General features: G+C 52.3%; 1 protein-coding gene across 4 annotated transcripts in view; it reads left to right on the top strand.

The window, feature by feature from the left end:
• The first annotated feature begins 9,301 nt into the window (after positions 1-9,301).
• LOC133371532 (diacylglycerol kinase delta-like) overlaps positions 9,302-22,531 on the top strand; it is a 36,552-nt gene continuing 23,322 nt past the window's right edge. Inside the window, exons 1-8 of one of the 4 annotated variants that reach the window (XM_061599076.1) lie at positions 9,302-9,954; positions 15,859-15,969; positions 16,845-16,925; positions 17,777-17,881; positions 18,443-18,575; positions 19,239-19,345; positions 19,562-19,687; positions 21,145-21,247. In XM_061599076.1, the coding sequence (XP_061455060.1) occupies positions 9,685-9,954; positions 15,859-15,969; positions 16,845-16,925; positions 17,777-17,881; positions 18,443-18,575; positions 19,239-19,345; positions 19,562-19,687; positions 21,145-21,247 (1,036 nt within the window). In that variant the 5' untranslated portion in view covers positions 9,302-9,684. Of the gene's footprint in view, positions 9,955-13,761; positions 13,835-15,858; positions 15,970-16,844; positions 16,926-17,776; positions 17,882-18,442; positions 18,576-19,238; positions 19,346-19,561; positions 19,688-21,144; positions 21,248-22,531 lie in introns of those variants that run through there. The other 3 variants (XM_061599075.1, XM_061599074.1, XM_061599077.1) reach the window with 3 other exon arrangements.

The raw sequence follows: 22,531 nt of genomic DNA, 5'->3' as shown, positions 1-22,531 counted from the left end.
AACAATGCTAGCAATTCACACCCATTATTTCAGTGGTCCTCGTAACAGCACTGCAGTGTTAGCCAACATTGGTATGCCTATATTAGAGACTAGGGGGGTGATGTGGATAACTTGCCTGAAGCCACCCACCCATTGGGTTCCAGCTTGTGCTCTCAACCTTTGTATGATATCAGGTCTAGCTAATAGTGTGTGGGTGTGGGGTGTGTGTCTGCTTGCAAGTCTTAAAGTTTTACCGAACTCCTCTGCAGGCAGAAGCTGAGGGTTGGCATTCCTGTGTACATCCTTGAAGGATGCTGCCCAGACTTATTGTAGTATCGTGAAACCTCTTCCCCACCACTGTTTGCTCTTCACTGTCCAAATATGATAATTGGCCCCCTGGGGAATCCTTAGTTTTGCCAAATGCATTGAACAGGTATGTCTTAGGGGAGTAGTTAAGCAGGCTTCCTTTCTCCAAAGCAGCCAATGGGCCCACCTGTCAGAAAGTGTTTATTCATTAATTTTATTATTACATTTATATCCCACCTTTCCTCCGAGGAGCTCAAGGTGGCATACAAACATGGTTCTCCTGCTCCTACTTTTATCCTCACAATAACCCTGTGAGGTAGGTTAGGCTGAGAGGCAGCAACTGGCCCAGGGTCACCCAGTGAGCTTCATGGCAGTGCAGGGATTGGAACCCTGGTCTTCCAGGTCCCAGTCTGACACCACTACACCATATTGGCTAACCTTACAGTGTGCTTTCTTTGCCTCTTGCGGCTTCCTCGGCAACCCCTCCCCCTGTGCTTTTGGGTCTTCCAGAAACAGAACAAAACAAAAATCAAACTCTGCATTCTGAAAGGAGCCACCACAATGAAATATGCAGTTGGGAAATGAAAATAAGCAGGTGTGGCTGCCATGCATACTTTTTCCCAATAACAGAATTTGAATTTCCTGGTGGGAGAAACTGAGGTGTTTTTTTCAAGCAGGAAATTTCCATCCCCGTTCTGGTAACGAGCAAACTGTCTTGTAGGCTTCCCCCAGGCAACTTGTTGGCCACTGTGAGAACAGGATGCTGGACTAGATGCGCCACTGGCCTGATCCAGCAGGCTCTTCCGATGTTCTTATGTCCTTATGTCTTCTCCTTGTGAATAAGCCAGATCTCAAGTTCTGATGGAGCAAGCTGAACAGGGGCAACTCTCCTGAGCTGGGTCCCGCCTGCATTCTCCCCACTGGAGGGGCAGGTATCTTCTGCAAGAAAAGAAGGTTGAAAGGTGTGAAGAGTGGGGGAGGGGAAGTGGCCTTTTTCCTCCCTCTGAGCTGCTGCCAGGGGGATGGGCGGTGGGCTAATCATAGCTTAATGAGTTTGGGCTTTGGAGGCTGCATCCTTGCTCTGAAAGGGATGCTCCTCCCTCCCTCAGGGCCAGGACTTGATTTTGCAATAGAAGATGGTGACCCACTTACAGGTCCAAGATCCAATTAGAGGCATTTCAGTTGGGAACCCTTGAGGGGGGAAGAGGAGGAGGGAGACCATCATGTCATCCAGTCAGAGTAGGACTCTAAAGGCAAACCCTTCTCTGTTCTCCCTAAGGCTGGCCGGCCTAGGAAGAGGAGCACAGGTTTAGGAAGGGAGCTATTTCCAGATGAAAGGCCCAACTTAAGAGGCACCTTGAAGCTGGATCAGTCCAGTGGCCCATCTGGTCCAGCATCCTTTTCTCACAGTGGCCAACCAGGTGCCTGTTCTTGGAAGCCCAAAAGCATCACCTGAGTGCAAGAGCACTCTCCCCTCTTGTGATGCTCAGCAAGTGGCAATCAGGGGCATGCTTGCTTGTAGCCACTGATAGCCTTATCCTCCATCAGTTTGCCTAACCCTCTTTTGAAGCCACCCAAGTTGGTGGCCATCACTGCCTCCTCTTGTGGGAGCAAATTCCAGAGTTTAACTCCATCCTGGTTGAAGAATGACTTCCTTCTGTATGTCCTGAATCTTCCAACGTTCGGTTTCATTGGATGTCTCCAAGTTCCAGCGTTAGGCAAGAGGGAGAAAACCTTTTCTCTGTCCATTCTCCACATGCCATCTTGGCACACTTCAGAGCCTCCGGTCAACCCCACACATTTACTAGCCTTATTGAGCATTTGGCCCATCCCTCCCAATGAAGGACGGCGCAGTTTCTCACGGCAAGGTGATGCATAAGCCCTGGGAGGTGCTGCAGCTCAGTGTTAGAGGACCTGCTTTACATGAGGAAGGTCCCAGTTCAACCCCCAGCATCATGTCCAGGCAGAGCATGGAGAGAGAGCCACTGCTGCTCAGGGTAGGCAAGTGAGCAAGAGGATCTAACTGGGAATATGGTATTTATATAGTTTTGGCAACCTGGGACTTAGCACGGCTCCTATAGCAGATGTACTGGGAGAAGGCCCCTCCCCCCTGGAACCAGCTGTGCAATTGAGGCCCCTTTCATGTTTGAAGCCAGAAGGCTTCCTAGTCTCACTACACCCACTAAGCAAAACATGGAGACACCCTCCTCTCTTGTGGCTCCTCCTATCCCTGAGACCTCCTAACGTGGTTCACTGTGTGTGAGGTTCAGACCAGAAAGGTAATGGTCAGTAGCCCTGAGTGTCTCTTGAGGCTTTGGCTTCTGGAACTGGGGGATCCTGAGTGAGTCTTGGTTTCCATTTCTCAACTTGTTTGAGTCTTCTGATAGCAGCAGTGAAAAGATGCCATCACCCAATCCTTAAAATGTTAGCAGCCGACAAATGAATGGGCTTGAAACATCAATCATTTTGGAAATGCCCATTTGCCAAATCTAATGATTTATGAGAGATCTGAAGATAGGTTCTGTGGAGGTGCCTCATCTACTGCTTTTCTAAACCCTTGTCCAATGCAGGTGCCCAAGTCCAAGCCCCCCTTCTCTCCCCCCCCAGTGTTGCTCTGTTGTTTTAGGGTCTCCCAAATTGCAACATGCCACTCTATAAGGGTGGCATGTGCAGGAAAGGAGGCCTATAATATAAATGAAACCTGCCTGCTTGCTCTTGTTCTGAACTTCCACAATGGTGAGATTGAGTGTGACATTGTGTGGCAGCCCCCTCCTGCCAAGCCCAAATCTCTCTCTCTCTCTCTGCATTCAGCTCCCTGATGGGGAGGTGGGCTGGGACCACCTTACAGGCTGGGAAGCAAGGAAGCACAGACAGAGCCAGGGAAATGGCACTACCAAGGGGCACCTTGCCACACCCAAGCCCACAGGAAATGTTCTTGTAGGGTTTTGGCCCTGCTGCCCAAGGCTTACCTCTTGCTCCCTGTGGGGCACAACAGTGAAGGTTAAGAGGCAGCTCTCCTCCTCCAGGTTTGCCATCTCCTGAGCATGCTGCAATTAGCAGGCAGCAGAAAGCCTTACTGTAATGGGCTTTATTGTACTGTTGGAAAGCTTGCAGGAAACAGTTTATTATGCAGATGGGAGGCGCAAGCAAGGCTGGCTGGCGATAAATAAGGCTTATGAGGCACTTGACTGCTTTGTGACAGCCCATCCATGAACAACACGTCGTGATTTCTTTCAGAATCAGCTCTGCATTGTTGTTTCTTTGAAAGGGGAGGGCTGGGAGGTGCCAGTCCCCTTCCTCTCCCTCTCCACCCCCAAGAGCCCTTGGTTGGCATGGCAAGTTGTAGAGATATTGCCTAAATACCGGGCATAGGTGGGGTGTCCTGATACCCAGCAAGGGAGTTTGCTCCCAAGCTGTACACTCTGGAAAGAGCCAGCCCAGTGCATTTATTTAAAAGTATTTGTGAGTTTGCACTCAGTCTTCAATAGCCAGCGCAGTTTTCCAAACTCAGAGTGGAGCATATTGCTGTGAATTTGGCAGGTGCAGGAAGGTGTACATATTTAAATGATTGATCTGCAATTATTGAGGGTAATGCAGGAGATTTGGCAGCCCGTGATACCTCTTCCATTCTGGTACGTGGCCCGGAATCCACGGGGATTCCCTCCCAAATGCCTGGTCACAAGGCAAAGTGTATGCTGCTCTGTAAAAGGTAAATTAAAAAAAATGTACAAATTGCATGGGTGGGAGCCAACAGCCTTGGGAGATGGATATATTTTGTGAACTAACTTGTGATTATTAATGTGGACATCTTGGTTGTGGATTCAGAGGGATCATTCTCCCTCAGTCCCCAGCACCAGGACACCAGGGACACTGTTTTTAAATGATCTTATATCAGTAATGTCACTTTGAGACATAGTATGGTGGGTGGCCATAATGCATTGCACCCACTCCAGGCTCCTAGGAAAAGCCTGCTGGGCAGGTGGGCTGCAAAGGGAAGGAATTTCCTTTCCTCCTAGTCAGATTTGCTGGTGACCCTGAGCGTCATTTGTTCTCTGACTCCTGCTCCCTTTCCATTCCAAAGCCTAGCTGGGAGCAGGAGTGATGATGGACAGCCGAGAACCCTGGTGCATCAGGATGCTAAAGCAGAACGGTCATTCATGGCCCAGAGGTCATCTCAATAACACTTTTTTGACTGTCCTTAACCAAGAGGTTGGTCGTCCTTTTACAAATGAATGCGGGCAGCCTTCAGCCCCTCAGGTTGGCTGAGATTTCTCCTGATGTCACCACTGAGTAGCAGTCATTTGGAATGTGGTTGTTCCTGGCTTCTGTCTCCTCCCCTCTCCCACCCCACCCCACTCCCTCCTTATCAAAATCTATACAATGAAAACAGCTTTGCAGGACAGCAGATGAGCAGCTTGGGAACGAGAGGACTTGGAAGGTGGAGCCACCAAAAACCACCAGCAGGTGGCTTTATAAGCGTGCTATGACCGGAACATATAACCCTCTCTGGTTTCAGGGTGTTGGTAGTGTGGAATGCAGATCAGGGCCCCACTGAGCCACACCAAAAGAAAGATTCTCTCCATTAAAGGGAAGCCTTTGCAAGAGAAGGCTCAGTGCTTAGCAGGCAAGTAGAAACTGGCTCCTTTTCAGCATCTGAACAAAGAGCCCTTTGCCTCGGTGCATGTTAAGCAAACAGGATTTAGAGCATGGTGGAAAGCGAGACACAGGACCATAGTTCAGTGGTGGAGCATCTGCCTGACATGCAGAAAGTCCCAGGTTCAGTCCCTTGTCTCTCCAGGTAGGGTTCCTGCCTGAAACCCTGGAGAGGGGCTGCCAGTTAGAGCAGACAGTATTGAGCTTGATGGACTGATGATCTGACTGGATATAAGGCAGCTTCGTACATTTCTAACCGCTTCCACAGGGGTCTGTCGGCAGGCCCTTTCACAAAGGGCCTGAAATCCTCACAATGCATGAAGCCAGCCTTTCCTATCTGAAGGGTCTAAATGGGTTCATTTGTCTGGTCTTGTGCCCAGAATACTAACGTGAGAATTCCAAAGCATAGCACAGTAACACGAGGTCAGGTGCCCCTGGCAGGTGAAGGTGACCCAGAACTGCAGTCACACTCTGTGCATGTCAGCAACAGTCTAGTGAAAAGGCAACAAGCCCCACAGCCCAGGGAAAAGGCCATGCCGGCTCGATGGCCCACTATCCTCAATGATCTTGCCCAAGCCCACTTTTGGATTGAGAAATTGGGTGAGGTTGCAGCCTGGTAGGCTGTTGGAGGCTGCCCATTAGGTCATCTGGTTGGCCATTATGAGAACAGGGTGCTGGACTAAATGGGCGCCCTTTGGCCTGAGTCCTCAGTATGTGCTTCAGAGAACAAGAATGGTCCTTGCTGTGGTGATCTTGCAGTCTAAGGGCTGACAGACAGGAAATGACAGAAGAAAAGTGGAGGTGGCCAGGGGGGACGGGGAGGATAAACAGAGAAGCAATATGTGGCGTTTCAGGTGTGCGTGCTTGGGCTACATTGCGGTAAGGTAAGGAAACTAGGAAGTTGTGCCAAAAACTTCATGGAAAGCGGGAAGGGCCACAGCTTAGCGATAGAACACCCTCTTTGCATGCAGAAGGTCCCAAGTTCAACCCTTGACAGCTCCAAGTAGGATTGGGAATGTCCCTGCCCGAAATCCTGGAGAGCTGCTGCCGGTCAGTGTAGACCTGAGTGATGCTCTCCTCAGTGAGGGGTGTCTGTCTCCCTCATTATTGACTTCCAGGAGGAATTTAGAAACATTCCTGTTTGCTCAGACATTTGATGGTTGAAGGAGACTGTTCCCAGCAACCCAGAGATCACTGGATAGAATAATGTTTTTATCTGTACCTGTTTTTAATTGCTTTGCTGTTGTTGCTGCTGTTAAAATGTTTTGTTGATGTGTTTGTTACCCTGGGCTTCTTCAGGAGGAAAACAGACCAGGAAAGGAGAACTTTGGCCTTCCAGATGTTGCTGAACCACAACTCTCCTCATCCTTGGTCGTTGGCCATGCTTGGTAGGGCAGTCAGGCATTGTAGTTCAGCAACACCTGGAGGGCCAAAGGTTCCTCCACACCTCGGGGAGACAAGACTGAGCTAGACAGACCAAGGGCCTGGCTCTGTGTAAGACAGCTTTCTGTGTTCCTAAAAGCTGGATTCGAAGGGGTCTCTTTTAAGAGCCCCTTTCGAACAGGTGCGGGCTCTCTCTTCCTCACCCTTGCATGCAGAAACATGGCTTCTCATTGGCACACAGCTCCAAATCCCTGAACTCATGACCTCCTCCCTCTCAACATGGTGGTGGCACTTCTAGGCCAGCCTGAGGGACTATTTTTAGCTGTTTCTCCCCCAAAAGATTGCACCCTTCCACCTCTGTTGTTTTGCTGCCTGGAACTGTTATGAATGACTCAGCCATTGCAGCTTGTGATCAGCAAGCTGACAGTTTAAATCCTGGGCTTGCCGGCTGCCCTATTTGGGAGGAGGAGAAGGAGGGACCTTGCAGTGGGAGTTGGCCATTCCTGGTGACTCCCAGCACTTGACCATCCTTGGAGCCTTCACCAACCTGGGGCCTTCCAGATGTTTTGGACTACAACTCCCATCAGCCCCAGCCAGCAGAACTGATGGGGTTGATGGGAGATGTAGTCCAAATGACTGCAAGGCGCCTGGTTGGTGAAGGCTGTGGCACAGCCAGACTTGGGGTCAAGCTATGCATGATGCTCAGTGCTTTACCCCAAAGCACCTGCAATTTTAAGCAGAAGACTGCACATGTGTGGGTCTGCTCAACTTGTTTCTTCGTGGACTGTTCAAGCTGGTTTTTCTTCCCAAAGGGAGGGGGGAAAGAGATGCAGCACTTGCCTCTTTTTTGGGGGGGGGTTGGCATGATAAGGAAAACAGTCCATAGGGAAAGAGATGAGCACCCCACCTTCCCCAGCATGATTTTTTTTATCCCAAATTGCAGCCTCCTGCAGCTGCTTTGACTAAAAATAAGTCTGTGATGGTGCAGAACCTTTTACCTGACTGGTTACTATGTGTGGTTTGAACCCACCCCTCCCCCAAGGCTAGCATGCAAGGTGGGGAAATGGCCTCATGTTGCTTTCTGCATCTTGCAGTGATCCAGAAGTCTCCTTGCAGAGGCATGCATGTGTGGGGGCATTTGGAGTGCCCATATTATGAGGGGCTTTGATGTTGCCACACCATTGAGCAAGCATCTTGCAGCCTGGAGATCTTTTTTCCTTTTGGCCCCTTGGCACAGCATATTGGGGTCCTGCTTGCTCTCTTCCCCCTCTCCCCATCTTCTTGCCTTCCTGCACCCGGAGAAAGGGCTGTTGCCCAGAGGTGCATTGCAAAGCAGGTGCTTCCCAAGTTCTCAGATTCAGTCCCAGGCAGCATCTCCAGGACCGGTTGGGAGGGACCCCTGCCGGAATCCCTGGAGAGCCTCTGCCAGTCGGTGTTGACAATACTGAGCTAGATGGACTGGTGAACTGGTTCTCCATAAGGCCGCTTCCTATGGGATGACTCACACTGTTGCTTTCTCAGCTCTGCCTCACCCTGAGCACCTCTTCCCTCAAAGGAAGACTCTGGGAAGGAGCAGGGAACTCTAGTTTCGGACACTGTGCATAGCGTTCCATCCTGGCCCTACTCAGAGCAGACCCACTGAAGCTGATGGACATGACTAAGGTAGGCTCATTAATGCCAATGTGCCTACTCTGAGTAGGACTTCCACCCTGTAGTACCAACCTCACTAGAACAAGCATCACATTTGTGTGGCCGCACTTGATTTTGCAACGCTGGTCTGATGACGAGAGATAGGGAGGGAGTGGGCGGAAGTTGCAGAGCAGAACTGGAAATTGCACCCACATTTCCTGAGTCGCACAGTGAGGACAGGCCTGTCATTTTTAGAACAGAGGGGCCGCCCTTGACTTTTCATCCTTCCATCCAGCCCAAGGTGTCTTTTCTTTTGTAGGGTTGTCATCAGGCAGCTCCCCTCCCCCCAAAAAACTATTTTCTGTAAAAACAAAACCAGAGGAGCTTTGCACAGAAAAAACACACCATCGTCTTTTTCTTTAACTCGGGGAGGGGGGAGGCGGCAATGAATGCAATTAAGGGATAAAGAGATGAAACTTTCTGTGCTTTCTCTTTAAAGAAATCCCACCTGAAGCAAACTGGGGCGGGTCATGCTTTGGTGCCTTGGGTGCTATGCGTGCCTGCCATTTCAGTTGTGAAGCTGGTCTAACTCTGCAACTTGCTGGGTCTTCCTGCTCTGCCTCAGTGTCTAACCTGCCTGTCCAGAGCCTTGGAGAAGAAGGCAGTTCAGAAACAAATACAGGCCAGACAATTAAAATCAGGCGGCCAGGCGCTCAGACCCGTCTCCATCTCCGCTTCTGGATTAATTGCCCACACCACCCCATAGTCTCACCAACCCCAAATGAAAAGGATTCAGGCCTGTTCTTTGGCAAGAGCAGTGGCAGGAGCTTCTAGGAAAGTCAGAGCAGGCAGCTGCTTGCCTGTGTGGGATGTCATGCCAGGCTGCGCCCATGCCACCACAGCCTGCCCAAGGGTTTTGTAACTGGCAGTCAGCAGCCAAATGGGCTTGTTGAAAATGAACCGTGGTGGCTTCTCAGGTTTTGAAAGGAAGATGCAACAACCACACATGTAGTTTTCCACCTGGTAAAGGGCAAAGCTAGAGTGGTGGGCAGGAGATGGACTTCTGCTGGCTCCTGCTGGGGGCTCAGTTACACCCTGCTTGGCCCTGAAGAGGCTGGATGGAGAGCCTGAGTCACTTTTGCTCAGGTGAATGACCAGCCAGGGTTCTCTCTCTCTCTTTCGCACACACTCACCCCCACCCCCCAGCAGGAAGGAAGTGGGGCTCAGCCTGGGTGAGGAGGATGGCCTGATCTGCCCTCAAGGAGGAACAGGAAGGACGGAGTCAGCGGCGGGCTTCATTCACACGTGATGTGGCTGCAAAGGGGGCAGGGCAGGGCAGGGCAGGGCCCAGGTCTGGGCTACCAGTACCTGGAGGATAATGTCTCATTTACACATTACATTTTTAGTTTTTGTTTAATTTTTTAACGGTAGACCTCTGGACAAAGGTAATGTGTGGAAGAGCTTCCTTCACGAGAGCGCTGCCCTGCCTCTGGTGGGCCGCTGTGTTTTGTTGCGGGCAGCGCCTCCCCACCGGCCGCTGCTGCCCCGCAAAGCCTCGGGAGGGCGCCAGTGCTCCCTGTGGGGCGTGCGGGGGGGGGGGCTCTTCCTCCCTCTTCTCAGCGTTCTCCTCTCCCATTTCCGTCTGCGGCCCAAGGGCCCGACGGAGGAGCTGTCGCGTGTTTTGGCCCCGCGGCCGGCGCAGCGCACGTGTGAAGGTGTTCAATCTCCGAGGAGATGGGAATGGGATTAGACAGGGCTGCGCAGCCCCTCTCCCCGCGGGCCGGGGCCGGGGGGGCTAGTGGCGCAGCTGAAGCGCCCGCCCCGACGCGGGCAGAAAGCCACGGGGACTTTTCGTCCTCCTCGTGTTTTTGCCCGGCGAGGAAGCTGGCTTTGCACGGGACCCTGTTCGACAGGAACGGACGCGGGACACACGACAAAGCCCCAAACGCCGGCGGTGGTCCAGACAGCGACCTGCTGGCACAGCCTGGGTGCGGCCTTTCGGAGGTGCGTGCTCTTCCTTTCTGCTGCGTTTCGTGTGGAAATGACCAACGGCAGGCAGCGGGTGCAATTTCCCCGGGCTTCGCGCGCGGCCTGCATTCCTCGCCCGCCCTGTCTGGTCCTCCGCCGGCCGCGACTTCCCCCTCCGTCTACCTGCAGCCCGGCGGGCAAGGTAGGCGCGAGTCATTTGCATGCGAGCCTCCCATTGGCTGGCCGCGCTCCGTGCTAGGGGCGCTGGTCCCCCCCCCTCGAACGGTGGGGGGCCGGGCTGGGCGGGCGAGGCCAGCAGGGCCGGAGAGCGCGTGGGGTGTGTGTGCTCGTGGGCAGCCCTCGCCCTTCCTCGCACCGAGGTGCTTGTTTGCACTTTAAGCCCTTTAAGGTGTTTAAGTCTGTACCTGAGAGCAGGCAAGCTCTTAAAGCCGCGTGAAAGCAAATCTTCTCCCTTGGAGGTTCCTTGCCGAAGGGCGCAACGAAGGAACGCGCTGGGCAGGGCAGGCTGCGTTTTTTCTAGCCTGTGCTTGGTTTGTGGGAGGCTGCCGTGACTTGAGGATGCCGTCTGGGTAGCCTGGGCTTGCCCCTCTTCCTGCTGCTCTCCTAGACACGGGCGGGCGTAGTGCTCTAGAGGGCCGCCTGCAGGTGCGCAGGTGCAGAGACGCCTGTCCGGTGCATTGGCGGCTCCGCATCGGTATAACCTTCGCTCAATGGCCGCAGCATTCTGAAGGTGAGGAATGCTTTAGTAAGTTTATGGGCCATAAAGGGGCTCTGCTTGCATCTGATGGTAGGCAGGCCAGGATCATGGGATGCTCCCCAGAGACAGGTGGATGTGCATGCTGTGTGCACAGCTGTTAAGGCAGACTTCCCCCAACTTGGCTCCCTCCAGATGCCCTGGATGACAACTCCCATCAGCCCCAGCATCATGTGGCCGTCCTGGCCTGAGGCTGATGGGAATTGCAGTCCAAAACATCTGGAGGGCACCAGGTTGGGGGAGGCTGCATTAAGGCCTTTGAAAGGAGACAAGTCCCCTTGAGTGGCACCCTCTTCCTTTGGCCTCTCTCTGCACAAGTCAGATTTACTTCCTTCTCAGGTCTCTGGCGGCCCGAACGGGAGAGGTGGGTGAGCTGCTGCCTGAGTGAGCCAAACAAGGCAGAGGCCGGGAGCGAGGGAGAGAAGCCTCAGCCTTCCGCCCGGTGGGGCAGGAGTGGGCATCTGCATTAAGCTTCTTTTTCATCAGAATTGTTCATTTGGACGTATCGCCATTCCAGTACAGCTGGTCTCAGTGTTTTTTAGAAAGTCTAGGGTATCCACCGCACTTCAGGGGTGGTCCATTTGGGTCTTAGTCCTCCTCTCTGTCACAGGCAGAGCTGACTTGAGGGCCCCATCTGCACCCTACATTAAAAGCAGTATTATACGGTTTTGGAAATGTGAAGGCCTGGAAAAAGACTGCAAAAATTCAGGGGGGAAATGATCCCCCCCTGTTTCCCCCCCTGAATTTTCCCTTCCCCCACCCCAGCTATGACTTCCCCCAAAGAATCCCAGGAACTCTAGTTTGTAAAAGGGGGCTGAGAGTTGTGCAGAGATCCCTATTCCCCGCGCAGAGCTGCAGTTTCCAGAGTTTCCTGGGAAGAGGGACTGATGGTTCAACCACTCTGGGAATTGTATCTCTAAGGGGTGAGATTCAGGTGCCTGGTGGGGAAGGGCTGTTGTAGCTCAGGGGCAGAGCACCTGCCTGGCATGCAGAAGGTCCCCGGTTCAATCCCCAGTGGCATCTCCTGGTAGGGCGGGGAGAGACTCCCTGCCTGGAACCTTGGAGAGCTGCTGCCAGTCCGTGTAGACTGTAGACAGTCCTGAGCTAGGTAGACCAGTGAGCCTAACTCCGTATAAGCGGCTTCCTGTGTCCTGCGCTACTCTTCCTGGTATCAGTGCAGGTTGCTGCAGCCATTGCCATCTATTTCCACCGCCAGAGCCTCTGGGCCCTGGTGCAGCATTGCAGAGATGTGCAGTTGAGGGCAGAGCCCAGAGGCGCTGTGGGAGGCCATGGTGGCTGTGGCTGCAGCTGCTCAGCCCAGGGCTTCTGCTCCCGGTGCTGGGCCCTTAATGGAACAAGAATGGAAGGGGTGCTGGTGTCAGCTGCGTGTGGGCCCCCGGGGCCCCAGCATTTGCCCAGCTGTACCACATGCTGGCGCTCGGCCTGGTCAGGTCTGGCCTGGGCACCATCATGCTTCGTGAAAGTCCCACGATGGAGACAGGTTGCTGGTCCAGGCAAGCCAGAGAGCCACTTCCCTATGAAGTAGTGGCGGCCATCAATTTGTGTGGCTTTAGACAAATTCATGGAGGAGGAGGAGGCTATCAACGGCTACTAGCCGCAGTGGCTCTGCTCTCCCTCCGCTGTCAGAGGCAGAGGGCCCCTGAACACCAGGGCTGGGCATCCCAAGGAGGGAGAGGGCTACTCTTGTGCTCAGGCACTACTTTTGGGCTTCCTATTGGGGCATCTGGCAGGCCATTGTGAGGCCAGGCCACTGGACTAGATGGGCCTCTTTGGGCCTGGTCCAGTTCTTATGTCTGCTCTTATCTCTGTTGATACATGTATGTGTGAGAGAGAGAGACTTCCTGGAGTTTTACAAGGGGCTTCCATACATGATAATGAATCTGCTGGTCAAAAGAAGCACTTCCTCACGTGAAGAATAATTAACAAATGCAATGAATAGTTAACTTGCGGCATTCAGCACTGTCCACTGGAATGGACAGCTTTAAGAGCAGATCAAGCAGATCTCCAGAGTGTGAGAGGTCTGTCAGCGTGACTGCCAAACACAGGCTCCCTGCATCCACGGGGGTGTGTGGCAGTCCCCCCCCCCCGTGATAATCCCTAATCTCCAGATTGCCAGCTCTTTCGGTCTCTCTCTTTTTAAAAGTGCATGTTTCTAACATTTGTAGAAACTGAGAAATATGAAGCAAAATGTCCAGGCACTATTCGTGTGTTGTGTGTGTCAGAAACCAGCCTGCTCCCCCACTTTCAGTATATTACTTTGCCCCCACCCCAGAAAAAAAATCCTGCAGATGCCCATGTCTCTGTGTGGAGAAGCAGTATGCCTCTGAGTAACAGTTGATTGGTGGGGAGGGGGTGCCAAACAGGTGGCCCACCTCAGTCTGACACAGCAGGGCTCTTCCCTTTTGTTCTTCCCTAATTTCCTTTTGGGGGCATCGCTAGTTCGTAGGCTTCTCTGGAGTCCATAATGCGATGCAGCGCACAAATTGGAGTGACTGGAGAGCCAGTGTGGTGTAGTGGTTAATGTGTTGGACTACGACCTGGGAGACCAGGTTTTGAAACCCCACATAGCCATGAAGCTCACTGGGTGACCTTGGGCCAGTCACTGCCTCTCAGCCTCATGAAAACCCTATTCATAGGGTCACCATAAGTCGGAATCGACTTGAAGGCAGTACATTAACATTGGTCCTATAAAGTGATCTGACGTCTAGTGGCATCCTTGCAAGTTAAAGCCTGCTGGGCCGTATGCTCTCCCCTCCTGCCCCCCCTGCCCCCCCAGTCCTTTTTCTACACAGCCTGCTGAGTTGATCCTGGTTCAATATGTATTTTATCATTCATTGGTAATTATTGGTCCTGGTTACCTGGGAAAGACACGGCTGGAATAGGATTGTGATTTGCATCTGATTTAAATACCAGTCGGATACTGCAGGCAACAGGTGGGGTGGCGGAGAGTTCAAGGAGCAGCTCGTGTTTGGCAAACAAGGAGTAATCCTTTGCAAACTCATCCCTGAACTGAGCAAAGAGCACCTGGGCATATCGCTGGTGTGCCTAGCAGGAGCCCAGCCCTCTCTCGCAGGCACTGGGACTCCGGTTCTCCGGTCTCAGAAGGCGGCGAATGCGGAGGTAAATGGGACTCTGGGTGCCAAACTTCACATGATGTAGGTGCACCTCTTTCCTTTTTCCTTGTGGGTGGACTGGGTGGGCCCCTTTGGTGGCCTGATCCAGCTGCTGCTGCAGGGCTGGCCTTAGATTCAAGTCTGCATTTATTACTGCAGTCCTGGTGTACTTACCAGGAAGTAGGTGCCATTGGGCTCAGTGGGGCTTAGGAGACATGTAGGATTACACTTCCAGAGGCCCTTGCACATGTAATCCTCAAAACAGCCTCGTAAACTTGGTCAGTGTTGTTATCCCAATAGAGCCCTCGGGCTTAGAGAGGGGTGGGGGGGTGGAGGAGAGGCTTGCAAAAAGGCCACCAACACCCTCACTCCCACCTCCAAGGTCACCCTCATATCAGCAGCGTGTGTGGCAAACACCTTCCTGGTCAAGTGTGCCTGGTGGGTTAATTGATCCTCCTTTAGGGCAGCTTGGAGGATCCTCTAGGATCCTTCCACCTTCTGAAGGATCAGGTTTTTCTGGTTAATGCTCTCTGTGTGTGATTTTGGTGGGTTATTTATTTATTTATTTTAAAATAATTGCTGTGTGTGCTTGTGGCAGTTGTCTTTCCAATAAAAAAAAGCCACCTTTGTCCACCTTTGCTTGGAACATCCCCTGCCTGGTCTAAAGGTCCAAGTCTCACTGCAGTCTTCAAAGCATCCAGAAGCTCATGCAGCAGTCTGAGGGAGGTGGTGGCAGTGTGAGCGGCAGCACCAGGGGAAACAAAAGTCTGCTGATCAGCCGTGCCTTGTGGCCTGTTGTTTCTGCTGCTTGGACTCGCCAAGGGATGAACTGCAGGGAGGCAGCAGGACCTGATACTGTACAGGCAGGGGTGTAGTTGTCCAGGATCTTGGGGGGGGTGTCTTAGACCTTTTACTTTTGGGGGGCAGGGTCCCTATGTCTCCAGCATCCTATGAGACAAATCAGCATGAAAGGGAAATGTGTTAGCTGCTAAGAAGAGTCTTCTGACATGCTTCCTTTTATTGGAGCCAATCAGAGTGAAAGGAGGTGAGTCAGCCATTGAGAAGGCTCTTAGCAGCTAACACTCCCCTTTCATGCTTATTGGTTCCTAGGGATATCTGTTGTTGTGGGAGAAGGCATGAACAAGTATTCTCAACCCAGCAGCAAAATAAGGGTCTCTGTGTGGCTGTGACTAACGTGAAGGGACCCTGCACTTCTGAATTTGCCACTATACTCCTGTGTGCCAACCTGGTGATTTTGCCCACCAACCCCAGCCAGCACGGATTGTACAGCCACGCTAGCTGGGGCTGATGGGAGTGGCAGTGCAAAGTATCTGGAGGGTAGCAGGTTAGTATAGTATGGGGGAGATTTGAGCCTAACAGGCAAGGGGTCCCAGTGCTAGTGGCAGGGGGCAGGAAATTGTCTCTGTGCAGACAACAGAGGCTGGCTGGTGTTGTATGTGAGCAGCAAGTGACCAGACGGCAGTGGCATGTTGGGCCTGGGTTGCTTGTAGAGGGCGTGCACTCCCACATTTTTTAAAATGTGAACTCACACTTGGATTATTTTTAATTTTGTCTGTGTTTATGCCGCTTTTCAAGTTGTCCCCCTGTCCCAGTAAAAGCATCCCACACAATTATGTTCAAAACAGGGATTGATCTTCTCATCAGAACAATCTACTGCCTCTTTATGAAGAATCTAGCTATTATTAAGCTTTCAGTTATTCCTAACCAGATTGCACTAGTCTTGTACCCAGCAGGATCTACCAATGCATGGTTGATAAAAGGTATAGTTCTTAACTTTGCATTAGAAATGAATCTTACTGTTCTGAAACAAAAACGCCATCAATTATTGGAAAAAAATTAGGCCTCCCCTAAAAAAAGTGGTATAGAAGAGGACTGTGATTCAGCCCAGTCCTTGGGGACGCATCCAGACAATGTTGGTTAGAGTGGTGGGCTTGGGAGGGGGGCTGTGCGTGCCCTTCCCTGGAAGGCTCCGATGCAAAGGAGCTGAGTTTTTTCTTGATCTGCCTGCAGAAGAGCGTGAAGGAGGGGCTGCTGCTGAAGCAGACGAGCTCCTTCCAGCGGTGGAAAAGGAGGTACTTCAAGCTGCGAGGACGGACCCTGTACTACGCCAAGGACTCCAAGGTGAGTGGCCTTTGGGCACGGAAAGGATCTTGGTAGAATGCCAAGTTCCACTTAGGAGAAAGGCTCCTCTGCCTTTCAGAGAGAATGGTTCCCAAGATTTCCTGCAGCGGTGGATGAAGAAACTCCTGCTGAGCTTCTCTTCTGAGCACTTGGGGGCCGCCCTCTGTTGAACTCCGACAACCTGACTTAGGGGGCGAGGAGGGAAAGGGTCATTGCGCAGTGGCAGAGCCTCTGCCTTGTGTGCAGAGGGTCCCAGGTTCAGTCCCCACTGGCATCTCCAGGGAGGGCTGGAACCCTTGGGAGCCCCTGCCAGTTTGTGTAGGGCAGACATCACTGAACTAGATGGCCAGTTGGTGTGCCTTGCAGAAGGCGCTTCCTCTGTTTCCAGGTATTCATCTAAGGAGCGACGCAGGGACCTCGATCGTGCTGTCACCTCAGGGTGCTACAGCCACAGGCTCTGCCTTTTTAAAAAAAACAAACTCTTCTAGAGTAGGTGAAATCTATACTAAAGATACGGAGAAATCTGCTCCCCCAAACCTGTGTAGTTGGTACTAGATTGCATTTGGATGAGTAAGGGCCGTCGCTCCTGGGCAGAGCATCTGCTTTGCAGGCAGAAAGTCCCAAGTAGGGCTGTAGATGTCCCCTGCTTGAAGCCCCAGAGAGCCGCTGCCAGCCAGTGTATGGTCTGAGGCATCTTCCTACGTTCACCCATTTGCTTGATCTGTGCAATGTTCTGATTCAGGACAGGCATTCTGAGACTGTTTTAAAAGGGCTGGGTTGACTGGAAGCGAGGGCGGAAGGTACTCCTTGTGGTGGGGATGGAAGGACCGGCAGGCCAGTTCTTGCCTCTGACGTGCCGCTCTTTGTTTCTCCAGTCACTCATCTTTGACGAAGTGGACTTGTCGGATGCCAGCGTAGCTGAAACCAGCACCAAGAACATCAACAACAGCTTTACGGTTTGTCTCCCACCAGGAATTGGCTGCTTTGCTCATGAGGGTGCCTAAGGCTTTTTAATAGCAGGCTTTGGCTCAGCATTCCTGGAAGTCTCTCTTTGCCTCCTTCAGTCCTGCTGGCTTGGGCAAGGATGTACTAGACCAGCCTTCGCCAGCCCGGTGCCCTCTAGACATTGGAGGAAGGCTGTACAAGACTAAGGAGGCAATATTGGGAGCGGTCCTATAACTCTGTGGCAGAGCGCATGCGTGCCAAAGGTCCCAGGTTCAATCCCTGGAAACATCTCCATTTAGAAAGGACTTCTGGTAGCAGGTGATGGGGAAAGACCCGTCTCTGCTCGAGAGCTGCTGCCTGTCAGAGTAGACAAGACTGGCCTAGATGGGGAAACAGTCTGACCTCGTATAAGGTGGCTTCCTACGAACGTAAAATAATGCATGATGCAAAGAGAGTGGCCAGACAGGTGTCTCCCCACCCCAGATTCTCATAATATTAGCGTCTGTGGCCACCCAGTGAAAACCATTGATGGGAGACTCAGGATTTGGCGTCCTCCTTTGCATGGTGCGTAATTATGTTATGGAATTTAGTGTGCAGGATGTGATGAGGGGCAAGAGCTTAAGTGGCTTTAAAACAGATTAATCATGGGGGAGGAGATGCTGACCGTGGCTATATGGAGCCTCCAGGACCACAGGCAATCTACCTCTAAATACATGTTGCTGGGGACAAAGAACAAGGGAGAGCTACTGCTGTCGCACCCTGCTCATGGGCTTTCCAGAGGCATCTGATTGGCCACTGTGGGAAATGGATTTTGGCCTATTGGTCTGATCAAGTAGGGCTCTTCTGATTGTCCTCCTCTTAGGTGATCACCCCATTCCGAAAACTCATCCTGTGTGCAGAGAACCGGAAGGAGATGGAAGACTGGATTGGTGCCCTGAAGTCTGTCCAGAAATGGGAAATCAATGAGGTGACAGTGTGAGAGATGCCCCTGGGGTGGGGTGGGGGGTGGGAGTAGTGCTGGGCCTCGAGGGGGTGCCAAAGAACTGGGGGGGAAGCATATTTGGAGGAGGAAAGAGTTTGCTGTTGCACTGGCTGGTTTTACTCTTATGATGACTCCTGGGCTTTGCACTCCCATGCGATTAATGTTTGATGCAGCCTTCCATAGTATAGGCTGGGGGTCTTGTGGCCACATCTGGTCCCTAGGGGGCACCAGCAGCCTCTTTCCCCAGTTGCTAATCCAGGGGCAAGAGTGGAGCATGCAGGGAGCTTTTGCTAGGGCAACAGGGCATTCCGGCAGCCCGCTTTGGAAGGTGCACTTTTCTCTAATTGGTCCTGCGTCGAGCCTCGTTGCTGACCACAGAGGTGAAGCTGCATCTCTAGCAGAGAGAAGGGGAGGGTCCTTTAATCAGAAACAGCTTGGACTCAGGTCCTTTGTCCCTCCAGGGGAGAGAAATCCTTGTAGTGCAGGGCTCTGTCCTTTCGCATCATCTCCCTTGTCAACGCCCCCTGGTCTCCTGTGGCATTTCAGGCCTCCCAGTTCAACATGGAACACTTTTCCGGCATGCACAACTGGTACGCCTGCTCCCATGCCCGGCCCACCTTCTGCAACGTCTGCCGGGAAGCCCTCTCTGGCGTCACCTCCCATGGCCTCTCCTGCGAAGGTAACTGGCCATCATCATCATCATCACTTGTTAGTTGCTTGTTACATTTAAAAGGCCTCCAAGAACTTTCAACCTATGAAGAGTATAAGTAAAAATACATCATTAAAAAACCCACATTTACACAAAAGCACATGTAATTCATAAAAAGTACACAAAACGACCCCTTATAACAGGAGCAAAAAGCTCCAGCAGCATAGGTAATAGCAATCAACATCATCATAGCCTGTCAAAAGCCTGGCCCTAAAAATATGTCAGTAAAGGTGCCAGGCGGGCATCACTGGGGAGAGTGTTCTGCAAAAGGGGACACTCAGCTGAAAATATCCTCTTGTCTCTTGCCTGTTAACTTTTTCCTTTGGTTAGACAGGTGTAGGAAATGGAAGGGTTATCCCAAGATTAGACTGTAGAGCAGTGGGGTGAGAAAAGGGGGGAATTTGGGGCTGATCTTGTCTTCCCCCCCATCCCTCCCCTTGCTTTCTGTCCTGCCTCTAGCATCAGTGGGAAGGTGTCCACAGCAGAAGGTCAAGCCCTTTGCCTTGCAAACGTGACTGCTTAGGAGCCCACCCTTGGTGCAGGATCATTCCTCCCATCAGGACTGCTGCTGTTAATATATTCTTGTTTTCTATCATGCTGTCATCAACTGCTCTGTGTGTGTCCCGCCCCCAGTGTGCAAGTTCAAAGCCCACAAGCGCTGTGCTGTGAGAGCCACCAACAACTGCAAGTGGACCACGCTGGCCTCCATCGGAAATGAAATCATTGAGGATGAAGATGGGGTAATGCAGAGAATGCTTCCTCACAGCCTCCTTCCTGCATTGTATCTGCATCGCTGCTGGAGTCTGGGTGCTTTGGGGGCAGCAAAGGCAATTGCTGCCTTGCAGTGGCCGCTGGGCCACTGTGCCCCTGTTGCACCTCCCTGAGGCCTTCTGCAAAGGAGATGGCCGGACCTGCAGGTGCACAGCTCCCACATGCTCTCTCCCTTCTCTTTGCAGGTGGCCATGCCTCATCAGTGGCTAGAGGGGAACCTGCCCGTCAGTGCCCGCTGTGCCGTGTGTGACAAGACGTGCGGGAGCGTGCGGAGGCTGCAGGACTGGCGCTGCCTTTGGTGCAAAGCAATTGTAAGAGCTCCTCCATCTCTCCCTCTATTCCCTCCCTCTCGCCTTTCTCCAAGTCTCCCTCCTGCAGCCATTACAGGAGCGGAATCTTGGGTATCTCCCACAGAAACTGTAGGCCATGGATGGGGAGCCTGTGGCCCTCCAGATCTTTCTGGACTCCAGCTCCCAGCATCCTTTGACCACTAGCCTTGCTGGCTGGGACTTGGGAGTCCAACAAAACCTGGAGGTCTGCTGGTTCTTGTCTGTGCTCTAGACTGTATCCAGATTAATAGTAGCTTGATTGGAGCATGTGCTGAAGGATGTAGGGAGGGAGGGCACTTGGGTGCCAGTAGCTCACTTTTAAAAAAGAAAAAGTGGATTCAGCAAATGCACATGAGTGACTTCCAAGCCGTATGGAAGAGAACAGGAACGTTTCGCTTTCCTGTTCCCTTTATGCTGAGAGGGAAGGACAACTGAGGCTGCAGCTGAATGAATGAATGAATGAATGAATAGGGGGAGCACGAGATAGGGGGCCGCACAGGAGGCTTTGCCAAGCACATGGGAGGAGAGAAAAGGCACTTTTGAGGCAAGTGGGTGTGCTGTAGCTTCCAGAAAGAAATGTTCCCCTTGCAGTAGGTAGGTCTATTGCTGCACGTTTAGAAGACCTGGTCCAGTTTTCTGCACCTTCGCTCCGTAGACAGCAGGGATGTGGGAGGCCATAAAGTAGGGGAAACAGCCTTTGATTGGCCTAGCTTAGACTAGGCAAGCGTGCCAGGAAGTCTTCCTCTGGCAAAAGGGGAAATGACTGGGAACTCAGTGCTGCGCAGAGGGTGGGAGGGAGGCTGCAGGGGATGAAAGCGTTTGTGTGGCTCACAACGGGCCATTTACAGAGCTTTGACAGTGGCAGTTTGGAAGGGCTGCCGTAGCTGAGTGGCAGAGCATGTGCTTTGCATGCAGAAGGTCCCAGGTTCAATCCCTGGCGTCTTCAGACAGGGCCGGTAGAAACTCTGGTCTGAAATCCGGGAGAGCTGCTGCCTGTCAGTGTAGGCGTAGTGAAATAGATGGCCCCATGGCCTGGCTTGGCTTAAGGCAGCTTTCTATATTACCAGGGTTTGTTACAAGTGACTTAAGACCATTTTGGCTGTGTGCTTTTTCTGCCTGCCACAGAGGCTTGTGTGGCTGCAAGATCTGCACTCTCCACCTGCCAACAGAAAGGAGCCTTTTTGCCTGCGTTGTGTCTTGCAATATGTTCTAATCAGGCCAGGGGGGTGCATGTTTTTAGTGCCTGGGCTGGCTCCAGGGGGGCAAAGTCCCTCCCCTGTCTCGTCTCTAGAAGTTGCATCTTGCACGAGCTCCCTGGCAGGGTTGTTGTCAATGCGGTGGGTGGCACTGAGTAGCCCCCACTCCCCTGCCAAATCCTGCTGCCTCTGGGAGGACTGTCTATTTATTTCCTTCCTTCCCTCTCCCTGCATCCTGCCCAGGTCCACAGTGCCTGCAAGGAGCAGTTGGGCAAGAAGTGCCCCCTGGGGCAGTACAAGGTCTCCATCATCCCCCCCACCGCCCTCAACAGTATTGACTCAGATGGTAAGTAGGGGAGGCTGGCAGAGGGGGAGGGAGGGGGGCCCAGGCAGACCCAGGAAGGGTCGCACAGGGCACATGGACCGGGGACTCCGTCGTTTTCCTTAACTTGCTGCTGCTCCAGTTTTGAAAGGCCCTTGAGAGCTTCACCGTAAGCAGTGGAGAGGGGGGAGAGCTACCTTCGCTTCCTCTGCCCCCCCAACCCCTGGCTATCTTGTGATGCTTCTCTGGGCACTGCCATTCTCTCTGGGGGGGCGCTATCTGTTCAGCAGTGATGGAGATTGTGATGATCCCACAGCTGGCTCTACCTGTGATACTCCCACCAGGGCCACCACCTGTCAGGATCTTGGTTTTTATTTGTTCTCTCACACGCTCTAGCACAGATCTCACAAGATCCCACTGCTAGGCAGCACTACCAGCCACTTCCTGTAAACAATACTGCCTGAGACTTCGCCTTTAGTCTCCTTCTGGCTTCTTGTTACTATGTGTCTGAGTGCCCTTGCCGTCCACAACCCCCCTGTACTTTGTCTCTAAAGTATACAGCCCTGGGTTGCCCTACATATGCTTGACGATGTTACAATATTTCTCTCTTCACCACTGCCGCCATTTGATACTGTTTCTCTCCAGCCTTTGGTAATTACCCTGCCCACCCTTCTGGTCTGTATCAACCCCAGCCAAGGATCAGGCTTTGGGTAAACCAATAAAATATTTATTTATAAACACCAGGAAATAACAAGATTATGTAAGGTAGATTTAACAAGCGTATGGTTTCATACAGTGTCACTCTTTATGTTTCTGGTCTTATATAATTTGCCTAAATATCAGCCAAATACAATCCAAGCCTCCCTCAGAACTCTGCCAATCACTCCTCTCCAACAACTCCCCCAGAACTCAACTGTCATCCTCTCATTTATACCTTCAGCCATTCAAACACTCAGCCAATCATCATCCAACATTCTCCAGCATTCTAGCCCATGTACTCCCCCCTCTTACTCAGTCACTTACCATATATCACTTAATAAACCCGCACTTACCATATTTACAGATATTAAAATACAGGGACATCACAGAGACACTTGCTGCCCCCCCCCAAATGTGGGGCTCCCACAAAAAGCTCTGGGAGATGGAGGGAGTTGGACTGAATGTTTGACTCGGCTGCCCAGCGCAGCTTCAGTGCCACTCAGCACTCTGCTGAATTGCTGCCAGGCTAGTCTTTTAGGCACTTTCTCCTGGGGAGGGGCCATGGGGGTGTCTTTCCCAGGCCGTGGCCCTGTTCCCTCATGCCCAAGG

The sequence above is a fragment of the Rhineura floridana genome, chromosome 16 (genome assembly GCF_030035675.1).
Source record: "Rhineura floridana isolate rRhiFlo1 chromosome 16, rRhiFlo1.hap2, whole genome shotgun sequence".
NCBI classification, from domain to species: domain Eukaryota; kingdom Metazoa; phylum Chordata; class Lepidosauria; order Squamata; family Rhineuridae; genus Rhineura; species Rhineura floridana.
This window is presented reverse-complemented; position numbering and strand designations above follow the sequence as displayed.